The 13,149-nt window shown below is 42.7% G+C and overlaps 1 protein-coding gene across 2 annotated transcripts in view; it reads left to right on the forward strand.

Annotated features, from left to right (window-relative positions):
* The window catches only part of NAAA (N-acylethanolamine acid amidase), a 29,468-nt gene extending 17,425 nt beyond the window's left edge, over positions 1 to 12,043 (forward strand). The window contains exons 10-11 of one of the 2 annotated variants that reach the window (XM_067468565.1): positions 1,766 to 1,847; positions 11,999 to 12,043. In XM_067468565.1, coding sequence (XP_067324666.1) covers positions 1,766 to 1,841 — 76 coding nt within the window. In that variant the 3' untranslated portion in view covers positions 1,842 to 1,847; positions 11,999 to 12,043. Of the gene's footprint in view, positions 1 to 1,765; positions 1,848 to 4,695; positions 6,135 to 11,998 lie in introns of those variants that run through there. The other variant, XM_060779380.2, reaches the window with a different exon arrangement.
* Positions 12,044 to 13,149: the final 1,106 nt, after the last annotated feature.

Consider the following 13,149-nt stretch of genomic DNA (forward strand, 5'->3'; position numbering starts at 1 on the left):
GAACAAGCCCTATGAGGAGCGGCTTAAGGAGATGGGAATGTTTAGCCTGAAGAAGAGAAGGCTGAGAGGAGATATGATAGCCATGTATAAATATGTGAAAGGAAGCCATAGGGAGGAGGGAGCAAGCTTGTTTTCTGCTTCCCTGGAGACTAGGACATGAAACAATGGCTTCAAACTACAAGAGAGGAGATTCCATCTGAACATGAGGATGAACTTCCTGACTGTGAGAGCCGTTCAGCAGTGGGACTCTCTGCCCCGGAGTATGGTGGAGGCTCCTTCTTTGGAAGCTTTTAAACAGAGGGTGGATGGCCATTTGTCAGGGGTGATTTGAATGCAATATTCCTGCTTCTTGGCAGAATGGGGTTGGACTGGGTGGCCCATGAGGTCTCTTCCAACTTTATGATTCTATGATTTCCCTGACCCTTCTCGATCAGAGTCTGTAGTAACCTTATTGTCCAAAGTGTCTCCAATTTGCACCTCAACTTCATTGACATCCAAGACAGGCTCAGAAACATTAGAAGGGGGAAACACTATAACAGATTCAGGGTGAAACACAGGCTGAGTCCCAGCAGAAGTTACTTTTCAATTTATGGTATGTTAATTACATTCACTATGTATCTCATTGCTGTCAAACATTGGTCATCTATTACACTATCTAACACAATTTTTGTTCCTGGGTTATACATGTCATTTCCAAAGTGGTTCTATCATGAAAACATGGAAAAAGTTTGTTAAACTGCAAAACAAACTTGGTTTTTTTGTGGGACATCCTGCAGCACATTTTGCAGTAGTTTTTCAGTGAATATCTCATAAGAGCCTCAAACATTTTAGCATACTGTGTGGCTGTTGTACTCCAGGCCTGGAAACACCTATGACCACTGAACCACACAAGAGTCCAGGAATATAAACAAACAGATTATTGTAAAAACACATAAAAAGCATATAAAAATCATGAGTAAGAAAGAAAGATATATAATCCAAAAAGGTTTAGCAACAGGTGATAACCAAACAATAATCTAAATGTTTCATGAGATGACAAAGGAACATCCAGAAATCACAGCTACAGCATAAGCCCACAATCAAGAAGGTATAACTAGAAAAACTTGAACAAGTTTACATGAACAGGAATATAGAAAACTTCCAGGATATATTAAATCCAAAATCAAAGCTTGTCGTGAACCAGGAACAAAAGAACTCAGGCTTAGCTTCTCACTCTAACCCAGCGTTGTCTGAACTGACCTTATGGTAAACAACTTGCTGTTTAATAGACACCCATGAAATCATTCCATTTCCCACGAATTTCCTTCATAATTTTCCCTTGTAATCTCTCTGAACAATGCAATCTATTTTAGGCTCTAATTTGTAAACAAAGACTCCGGAGCTATAGGTGGGCTCCCATGGGAACCCTCCCTATCACTCAGTTCTTCACTCAATTCTTTATCTGATGTTGCTATTTCTGACTCCCCTGAATGCCCTTGAGGTCCTGCACTTTCCAAGCCGGTTTTCTCACAGAGAGAACGATCATTTCCCAAATTTTAATTTCACAGACTTAAGAACCCATGAGTTTGTGCCACAGGAAAGCTCACAATCCTCTCTAAAGTGTTCACTATTAACCATGGTTTCACTATCTGCATGAAGACCAAGAAGGTATTCCCCACAGACTGAAGTCATACTGAATTCATTTTATGCCTCAATTGAGTGGTATCTGACTTGTCTTTGGAACTTGAATGTGCAATTGCTACATTTGTTTATGGTTTTCCTTCAGGGACACAATTTATACCACAGTAATGAGTGCTGCATACCCAGACAAATATACAACACGGATCAGGACCCTGAAGTGAAGATATGTAAGTGCTGGTATGAAGACAAAATTGCATTCCAATTGGCAAGAGAAACCTATGCAAATATCTGGTTAACTTAGGATGTAGCACATGCTTTCTAACTATTTTGCATTTTTGGAAAACATCGTCAATGAAAAGTGGTTCTCAACCTGTGGGTCCCCAGATGTTTTGGCCTTCAACTCCCAGAAATCCTAACAGCTGGTAAACTGGCTGGGATTTCTGGGAGTTGTAGGCCAAAACACCTGGGGACCCACAGGCTGAGAACCACTGTATGCTTCCTGATCCAAGTATGGCTCATGAAACTTAATGCTATTTATGCTAAAGCAGTGGTTCTCAACCTTCCTAATGTCATGGCCATTTAATACCATTCCTCATGTTGCGGTGACCCCCAACATAAAATTATTTTCATTGCTACTTCATAACTGTAATTTTGCTACTGTTATTAATTTTAATGTAAATATCTGATATGCAGGATGTATTTTCATTGTTACTTCTCTTCCTTCCTGGGATTCAGCCATGGAGGGGCCACTCTAGCCCTCTCTAAGCCCTGCCCTCACCCCCATCTCCTCCCTCCCTAGGCCAGTTCTCCCTCACCTTCTCTCTTCTCCCTGCCCTTCTCCTCCTCTTTTCTCTTCTCTCTTGGCTCCAAAGCAAACCTCACCTCCATTGCTCCCATCACTTCCTCCTAAAATGGTGGAGGGGTTGAATGGGGGTAGGGCTGAGTGACGTCACCACCTCCCTCCAGAGAAGAAAGGGCCTTCAAGTGAAGGGGGTGGGAAAAAGTTACCGGTGTCTTGGTTCCTAAGACCTTCAGAAAGATGTGTTTTTCGATGGTTTTAGGCAACCCTGTGACAGGGCCGTTCGACCCCCAAAGGGGTTGCGACCCACTGGTTGAGAACCACTGTGCTAAAGGATAGTGTTAGACCTTAGCAGGCTTATTCATATATATATGATTTTTATTAATGCACAATAACAATACATATAAACAACATTGAACTCATATACAAAAATTACCACGAAAACAACTAGGAATGAATAAAATATTACATATTACTACACGACAGGTAGTGCTGATTCCTTGTACTGTGAAGGTAAGTGAGACCTGGTTGGGTAGAAAAGTAGGATTGTGTGAGTGATAGGAGGTTAAGATAAGCAGAAAAGTAAAAAGGGGGAAGAGGAGAAGAAAGAAAGAAAAACAAGGAATCAGCTTCCACAACCACAAATTATCAACATAAACACATTATTTCTGTTACTTCCAGGCTGCTTATTGTGGTATTTTATATTTCTCTGCACCATATCCCTTCCTCCTTGTGTATGCCCTACGCATATAATAAGGCATTGTCTTAAAGCAGCAGTAGTAGTATTTGTTGCAGGAACCATCAAAACAAACTGGAAAGAAGTAATCAATAAGGTAATATTCTATGTTAGTGACTGTCCTTTTGGTGTATGTTTGACACCCCCATGGTCTATATCAAGCCTGGGAAAACTTGTGCCCTTCAGGTGTTTTGGACTTCAACTCCCACAATGCCTAACATCCTCAGGCCTTTTTCTTTCCCCCCTCAGCCACTTGATTACTTCTTTCCAGTGTGTTTTAATGGTTCCTGCAACAAATACTACTACTACTGCTTTAAGACGATGTCTTATGTGTGTCATTCAGAATCAACCTGCCAAGGTCTAACACTATCCTTTAGCACAGCGGTTCTCAACCAGTGGGTTGCGACCCCTTTGGGGGTCGAACGGCCCTGTCACAGGGGTTGCCTAAGACCAGGGCTTAAGCAGCTGAGGGGTAAAAGGAAGGGGTCTGAGACTGTTAGGAATTGTGGGAGTTGAAGTCCAAAACACTTGGAAGGGCCAAGTTTGCCCAGGCTTGGTCTATATTCTTGCAGACATATGATAAAGTGGAATACAGTTTACAGAAGCCTTTTGCTATAATATACGAAGGGTATTTTTTAAGTAAGGTCAGTTTCGTTGTGGACACTAGTAGTTTGCACGCATACAGCAACAAGCGCGTGCGTCATGTACCGGCATGCCTCGGGAACAACTGTGCTCAGTTTCCGCTCTGTAGCTAACCTGTACGGTTCTGTTCTGTGCTTTAACAATGTTTAAGACTATCAACTCACCCGCCGCATGTGAGGTTCGCTCAGTGAGACGGTTTTTGTCAGCAAGGAACCTGCCTGCTGCAGAAATTCATCGACAGATTTGTAAAGTGTACGGTGATACTGTTATGAGTGAAAGCAAAGTGCGTAAGTGGGTATGACAATTCAAAGATGGCCGTGACAACGTCCATGATGAGGACTGCTCCGGTCGACCTTCTTTGATTACAGATGATTTGGCGGCTTCAGTTGAAGCGAGGATTCGTGAGAACAGGCGCTTCACAATAACAGGTCTCTCAAATGCATTTCCTGACGTTGTCATGGCCATCTTTGAATTGTCATACCCACTTACGCACTTTGCTTTCACTCATAACAGTATCACTGTACACTTCACAAATCTGTCGATGAATTTCTGCAGCAGGCAGGTTCCTTGCTGACAAAAACCGTATCACTGAGCGAACCTCACATGCGGAGGGTGAGTTGATAGTCTTAAACATTTTTAAAGCACAGAACAGAACCATACAGGTTAGCTACAGAACGGAAACTGAGCACAGTTGTTCCCGAGGCATGCCGGTACACGCCGCACGCACTCGTTGCCGTATGCGCGCAAACTACTAGTGTCTACAACAAAACGGACCTTACTTAAAAAAATACCCCTCGTAGTTTGTCTTCCCTAGTCTGATAGCTGTTATGCAAAAAAGAAATACATCATGTTCATTCCCTCCTTCTTCACACTTCTCTTTTTCTTGTCTCATTTCCAGAAAAGGAAGGAAACTCTTCAGACGAACAGCTTGGCAGTTCGTGGAGTAGCTACAAGCTTGGATATATATGGATATTTCACATGATATTGACGACCTAGTTTTTCCTTCAGCAAATCAGGACTCCCTGACAATGTGAAAGTGCCTTATGAAATTTCACAAATGAGGCAACATTTAGTGTTTCGTGGTACTGAACGAAAGTTACAGGGATTTCCCTTGACTCTGTTTTAATGGCATGACTCAATGCGATGGAACAATGAGAGTTGTAGTTTTTCAAGGTCCTTAGCTTTCTCTGCCCAAGAGTGCTGGTGCCTCACCAAACTACAATTCCTAAGGTTCTATAGCATTGAACCATGGCAGTTTAAAGTGGTTTCAAACTGCATTAATTCTACAGTGTAGGGTGCAACCAATGTTGGGGAGATACGGGATGAAGCTGAACAAGTAAAGATCTGATTCCAACCTGGTTGGAACCAGCTCTATGTTTATTGATCCGATGTATGCCTTGCCTTTGTCCCAAAATTGAGATCAATAGCAGCTCACAGCACAATTCTTTTAAAAGATGCAAAACTTTTGTAGCACAGTTATTAAAATACATAGGAATTAAAAAAACATTATCAATGCAAAGCGTTTATTTTTCACATCCCTTCCCTTTCAGGGTAAGAAGGGGGAATAACTGGGGATGCAATTGGATTGCCTTTCCCTAAAAGCCATAACTGTACAAAGCACTTAGATAATGCACTGTTGGTTGTCTAAAACGTAAGACAAAAATCTTCTCACTTAGAGGATTATTTTTGGTCCTGCCAAAGGAATGGTAACCATAATTTGAAAAAAAATATTTCATTGGGTTGTTGTGAGTTTTCAGGAGCATTCTCTCCTGACATTTCACCCACATCTGTGGCAGGCATCCTCAGAATTCTGGACACCACAATTGAAGAGAGATATTGACAAGCTGGAATGTGTCCAGAGGAGGGCGACCAAAATGATCAAGGGTCTGAAGAACAAGCCCTATGAAGAGCGGCTTAAGGAGCTGGGCATGTTTAGCCTGAAGAAGAGAAGGCTGAGAGGAGATATGATAGCCATGTATAAATATGTGAGAGGAAGCCACAGGGAGGAGGGAGCAAGCTTGTTTTCTGCCGCCTTGGAGACTAGGATGTGAAACAACGGCTTCAAACTACAAGAAAGGAGATTCCATCTGAACATGAGGAAGAACTTCCTGACTGTGAGAGCCGTTCAGCAGTGGAACTCTCTGCCCCGGAGTGTAGTGGAGGCTCCTTCTTTGGAAGCTTTTGAACAGAGGCTGGGTGGTCATCTGTCAGGGGTGATTTGAATGCACTATTCCTGCTTCTCGGTAGGGGGTTGGACTGGATGGCCCATGAGGTCTCTTCCAACTCTTGGATTCTATGTTTCAGAAGCTGTGAAGTCTGTTTGAAATTATGCAAGTGGGGTTTATATATCTCTGGCACAATGTCCAGAGTGGGAAAAAGAACTCTTGTCTGCTTGAGGCAAGTGTGAATGTTGCAGTTGGCCAGTTTGATTAGCATTGAATGGCCTTGCCGCTTCAAAGCCTTGCAGCTTCAAAGCCTGTCTGTTTCTTGCCAGAACAGTAAATAAAGAGCAAGGCTAAAAAAAACAGGGGAATTCCATACAATAAACAATCAGGGCCAGAAACACCTCCCAACAAAGGATTCCCCAGGCAGTAAGCAGCCAGGCTTTGAAGCTGCAAGGCCATTTAATTCTAATAAGTTGTCCATTTGCAACATTCACACTTGCCTCAGGCAGACAAGAGTTCTTTCTCCCACCCTGGACATTATTCCAGAGATATATAAACCCCACTTGCCAAGTTTCCAGCAGACCTCACAACCTAGGAGGATACTTGCAATATATCTGGGTGAAATGTCAGAAGAGAATGCTTCTGGAACATAGCTATACAGACCAGAAAACTCACAGCACCCCAGTGATTCCGGCCATGAAAGCTTTCGACAACAAATTGTCTCATTGCTTGAATGTATAGCCTGCAGGCAGGATTTCGATAATGATTGACTGTTTCTATTCCTTGTACTTGAAATTAAAATATTTTATTCTGGATATTTCATAGGAAACCTCAATAAATGAATAACGTGACCTATTAAGACCTGTCGATTTGCTGTTTTCTCTTCTTGTCGTCTGAAGATATGGCCAGTATTTTCACTCTGTGACAAAACCATGCCCAGCTCTATATAAAAGTAGAAATGTGACTATATGCCATAATGTCATTTAAAGGGAATAGACTAAAAAAAGAGATAATAACCATCAGACAGAGCATGGCCACAGTAGTCCACGCTCTGGTTACATCCCGTTTAGACTACTGCAACGCTCTCTACGTGGGGTTGCCTTTGAAGACGGCTCGGAAGCTCCAATTAGTCCAACGGTTGGCAGCCATGTTACTAACAGGAGGGGAGCGCAGGGAGCATACAACTCCTCTGCTGCACCAGCTCCACTGGCTGCCGATTTGCTACCGGGCTCAATTCAAAGTGTTGGCGTTGGCCTTTAAAGCCCTAAACAGTTCTGGCCCAACCTACCTATCCGAACGTATCTCGGCCTATCAGCTCACCAGGACCCTAAGATCTTCTGGGGAGGCCCTGCTCTCTATCCCGCCTGCTTCACAGGTGCGGCTGGCAGGGACGAGAGACAGGGCCTTTTCTGTGGTGGCCCCTTGACTATGGAACGCCCTTCCCATGGAGGTAAGATCAGCCCCCTCGCTGATGGTGTTGCGAAGAAGATTAAAAACCTGGATGTTCGGACAGGCATTTGGTTAATTCGGTGCAATGAATGTGATGATTAAAGGATTGGTAATATGGACGACGAAACTGGATCACGATTTTAGTCAGGAGATGCATTGGATTGTTATTGATGTACCAATATTGTGTATTATGTTTTTATGGTTTTAAATTGTATACTGTTGACTATTGTATTTGGTATTTTGTTGTAAACCGCGTTGAGTCGCCAGCTAGGCTGAGAAACAGCGGTATACAAGTACAGTAAATAAAATAAATAAATAAATAAATCTGTAGATTTGTTGTTTATGTATCTGTGGAATGCCCAAGGTGGGAGAAAAACTCTTCTATTGTATTGATTGTTTTGTTATTGCTTTTATTTATTGATGTACTGTGGGCTTGGCCTCATGTAAGCCGCACCGAGTCCCTTGGGAAGATGGTAGCGGGGTGTAAATAAAGTATTATTATTATTATTATTATTATTATTATTATTATTATTATTGACTGTTTGAGGTAAGTGTGAATGTTGCCATTGGCCAGCTTGATTAGCATTGAATGGCCTGCAGCATCAAAGCAGAACACTTGATGAACCAACCCGGACCCAGCATATTATTTAAGAACACAGAAATGCTGGACCACTAACAACCACCATATCAGACTACACAGAAGAGCCATTGAAATTGTCCACAAGCAGAAAGGAGGAAACCACGAAAATGAACAAAATCTGGCTACCAGTGTTTAAAAACTCAAAAATCTGGACAGTACTAAGAACAACACTCAGAAAACAGGGGAATTACAGACAAGTAACAACGAGGGCCAGCTAACACCTTCCAACAAAGGATTCCCCCAGGCGGGAAGCAACCAGGATTTGAAGCTACAAGGCCATTCAATTCTAATCAAGGTAGCCAATTGCAACATTCACACTTGCCTTAAACAGACAAGAATTCTTTCTCCCACCCTGGACATTATTTCACAGATATACATATAAATGGCAAGTGGCTCTGGAACTCAGCCAGCTTGTGGATTTGTGCACTTGGTGAGTGACGGAAGCCCAATCCAACTAAATAATGCTCACCAAGTTGAAGAGAAGTCACTGAGAATTTTAATAAAGTCAGCTGAAGTGATGACAGCTTCTGGTAGCCCTCTAAAAATAAGCTGAGATACATAATACAGTGAAACATGCATTTTAATACATTTTCCAGTTCAAAATTCCCGCTCCCCCAGCTGCACCCAGTTTCGTTGTGATTGGCTGAGCCGGGGTGATATCAGCGGGGGCTCCTTGTAGAGGCGGGAATTCGGTGTGCCTCAATCAAGGAAAGGGTGCCAGCCATCTCTGATGTTAATTTCCTCTGTCCAATGGTTGGAGAGGGGTTGGCAGGTCTCAGAACAAAGGGTGAGAGAATGACTTGTGATAGGATTAAATATCCCTGATGTGCAAACACAAAGACCCTAATGGATCTTCTGAAACCTTTATTGTCCCTTAGGTATTCAGTCCTGATCAAGCCCAGCGCCCGAGCACTGGACTCCCATGCAAGTTCCTGCAGAGAGTATTGTCCATCCTTGGAAGGATAAATGTCTGGTGGCTGGAAATATACAAAAGGAAAATGGCCTTTCCAAAGACAGTAGCATGGTTTTCCCAATTGCAAACTCCATACCAAAATGACAAATGACTCGTATTGTCCATGTAGTGACACAAACGTCAGTTGATCCCCATGGCTCCTGTTGACCTCCGCATCACCTGGGTCCTATGGGTTACACTGAGGCAGCTGATTGAATCCAATTAAAAGCAAATGAAGCCTGGCACAATGTTGGCAGATCTTCCTAGATCATTGCAAGGCTAGGCTGGCAACCTCTCCAATAATTTTATGAAGTGATACAAAAGCATAAACAAAATTATACATATACACACATGAGGAGCAATGGTTACAGGGGTATCTCTATTGGAAGCCTGGTCCCCATGGGTTGGGGGTTCACACATAGATTGGGGTACATAAGGCTCCCCAAGGGGCTCCTACCTCCCTTGGTCCTCTTATGGGGAAGAAAAATAAGCAAATAGTGGGAAAGCAAGAGAGGTAAATCCTGTTATACCCTGCCTCGAATGGTAAAAACAAGTGGGTGTTGTTGTTGTTGTTGTTGTTGTTATCATTATTTGAAACACAACATCATACAAGCAGTTAAGGCCCCCATCAACAACAAGGCGGCACCCAATGGGGGGATGATGATGATGATGATGATTATTATTATTATTTGAAACACAACAAGATGAGTCCACAGCAGACACTCTGCTGGCTGTTGTATTGGATCACACGTCGGAAACTTCCCAAGTGTCTAGGACTGTGTGATGTATTGGCAAATAATGCGTGCAGATCCCAGTAAGGTGGCCTTTTGCAGCTGGCAGATGGTAATTTTGTCAGCGCCAATTGTGTTTAAGTGGAGGCCAAGGTCTTTATGCAAATATACAGAATGGGGGACAATGCCTGGCTCGAGAGCAGTAGGTATGAAAAAGATCTAGGAGTCCTCGTTGACAACAAGTTAAACATGAGCCAACAATGTGATGCGGCGGCAAAAAAAGCCAATGGGATTTTGGCCTGCATCAATAGGAGCATAGTGTCTAGATTTAGGGAAGTCATGCTACCCCTCTATTCTGCTTTGGTTAGACCATACCTGGAATATTGTGTCCAATTCTGGGCACCACAATTCAAGAGAGATATTGACAAGCTGGAATGTATCCAGAGGAGGGCGACTAAAATGATCAAGGGTCTGGAGAACAAGCCCAATGAGGAGCGGCTTAAGGAGCTGGGCATGTTTAGCCTGAAGAAGAGAAGACTGAGAGGAGACATGATTAGCCATGTATAAATATGTGATAGGAAGTCACAGGGAGGAGGGAGCGAACTTGTTTTCTGCTTCCTTGGAGACTAGGATGCAGAACAATGGCTTCAAACTACAACAGAGCAGATTCCATCTGAACATGAGAACTTCCTGACTGTGAGAGCCGTTCAGCAGTGGAACTCTCTGCTCCGGAGTGTGGTGGAGGCTCCTTCTTTGGAAGCTTTTAAACAGAGGCTGGATGGCCATCTGTCAGGGGTGATTTGAATGCAATATTCCTGCTTCTTGGCAGGGGGTTGGACTGGATGGCCCATGAGGTCTCTTCCAACTCTTTGATTCTATGATTCTATGATTTAGGCACTGCGCCCAGTGTGCCGATCACCACTGGGACCACCTTGACTGACTTGTGCCAGAGCCTTTGCAGTTTGATCCTCATATCGTGTCAGCTTTTCCAGTTGTTTCTCTTCAATCCTGCTGTCGCCTGGGATTGCAGCATCCCAGGTGACATCATCATCATCAACATCATTAGAAACACAACAAGATTAGTCCACAGCAAACAAGATCACTCTGCTGGGTGTTGTATTGGATCACACATTGGAAACTTCCCAAGTATCTAGACTGTGTGATGTACTGTCGAATAATGTGTGTAGATCCGAGCAAGGTGGCCTTTTGCAACTGAGATGAGATTGTTATTGTTATTATTATTGTTATTATTATTTGAATAAGTAATTACCTACATGTTCAATTCCTGTAACATCCTTGGTTTATCTAAAGGATACCCATGGGTTGATCTCGCCCTATTAGTCCTGTACTGTTTGATGCTTCCTGATCCTATAACATCATTTAGAGAGGAAAATTGTTTCCATTTTCTCTTTGGCACAAAACTAGTCCCTAACCATAAGCAAAGGTTATATCCTGCAATTCAGAGTCTATTTCTTGCTGCCACGTCCATTCTGCCTGCATCACTTGCTGAAGGTGAAACTGTATTTTGGAGTCAACAAGAAATGTGTTGCTATGGGCTTTAATAAGATCAGGATTTCACCCGAAGTGTCACAGCTTGCTTACTTACACACACTGTTCTCGCTGAGGTTAAGTGAGCTTTGCATTGACCCAGTTTACGTACCCAGGGGCGTTTAAACAGCTTCCCAATTGCGTGATTGGCACGGAAAAATAGAGTTGTTGGAAACAAGGGGTCATTCGTGCCGTTGGATACAACAGGTTCTATAAAAACAACTTTGCATGTGGGGCATTATTTATTCCCGGTTGCGTATGCCATATCCAAAATGCTTGGGACCAGATGTGTTTCAGATTTTGAATCTTTTCTGAATTTTGGAATATGTACCTTTATTTGCATGGGATAGCTTGGAGATGGGACCCAAATCTAAACACACAATTAAATGATGTTCATTATTTACATTATATACATAGCCTGAAGGTCATTTTATATTATACTTGCAATGATTTTGTGCACAAAATTATGATTTATTCTTATATCACTTTATAGTGTGTGTGTGTGTGTGTGTGTGTGTCTGTGTCTGTGTCTGTGTCTGTGTCTGGTTACAGTTTAAAATGATGCAAATGCAACCCCCCCCCCCAATAAAATAGAAATGAGGGATTTAGATAAAAATATAAGAAATACATTTGAAATTACATTTAAAACTCACAACTGAACTTAATCTTTTACCCCATTGCCTCTCTTTTTTCTTTATGTGTTGTGTCTTATTTAGATTGTAAGAATAATGGCCCTGAAACTCTCACATTAATTATTTTTAAAGTGCTCTGGCAGTCCTTTAAGATTATGGATGAAGTATAAATACTCATACATCATACACATTTTGGTACATGCAGAAAGCATCATCCCAGTCATCCTAAGATGAAGCCTGGAAAACTACAAGAAGGAGGAGAAGAATGTATGGACTGAAATTAAAAGTTGCTTATGAGAACAGTGACAAATGATTATCTGTTTAATTTTTGGTGAAAAACGTGTTTACATTATTGGAGACAATGGCTCTTTAAGTTAAGGAAATGTTTTCAAGGTTCCTTACATTAAGAAGGAAGCCAACACGAGGCTCCTTGTGTTTACCAGCACCAATTAAGGAGAGTCAGCATCTGCCAGGAACGGAGATTAAACCGGGATGTTTCAGGCTGGATAAACATTTATCGTTCATTTAACACTTGGGAACAACAGCAGCAAGAAATATTTCTACATAAGAGACCCTCTAATATTCCAAAATTGTGGCAGACCAGAAGAGTCTAGCCCACCCGCCAAGCTCTTCTCTCTGTATGCAGATGATGTCCAACTCTCTCAGTCCTTTCCACCTGCTGCTAAGGAGGCTGTTCGGGTCCTGAAACTGTGCTTGGCAGTTGTGACAATCTGGATGAGGGTGAACAAATTGAAACTGTTATCTAGAGGTACTCCTGGTTAGTCGCAAGGCTGAACAGGGCATAGGGTTACACTCTGTGCTGGGTTACACTTCCCCTGAAGACACAGGTTCATAGCTTGGTAGCGATCCTGGATTCATCACTGAGCCTGGGACCCCAGGTCTAGGTGGTCGCCAGGGGAGCTTTTGCACAATTAAAATTTGTGCACCCCTTGTGCCCGTACCTTGAGAAGCCAGACTTGGTCATGGTAATCCGTGCTCTTGTCACATCTCGAATAGACTACTGCAACATGCTCTTTGTGTAGTTGCTTTTGAAGGCTGTTTGGAAGCTTCAAGTGGTCGAACAGGTGACAGCCAGATTCCTCACTGGAGCAGCATTTAGGGAGCATACAACCCTTCTATTACATCATCTCTACTGGCTACCCATATGTTACTGAGTACAATTCAATGTGCTGGCTTTAGCCCATAAAGCCCTAAATTGTTCTGGTCTAGCTTAC

Source organism: Anolis sagrei, chromosome 5, assembly GCF_037176765.1.
Source record: "Anolis sagrei isolate rAnoSag1 chromosome 5, rAnoSag1.mat, whole genome shotgun sequence".
Classification (NCBI taxonomy): Eukaryota; Metazoa; Chordata; class Lepidosauria; order Squamata; family Dactyloidae; genus Anolis; species Anolis sagrei.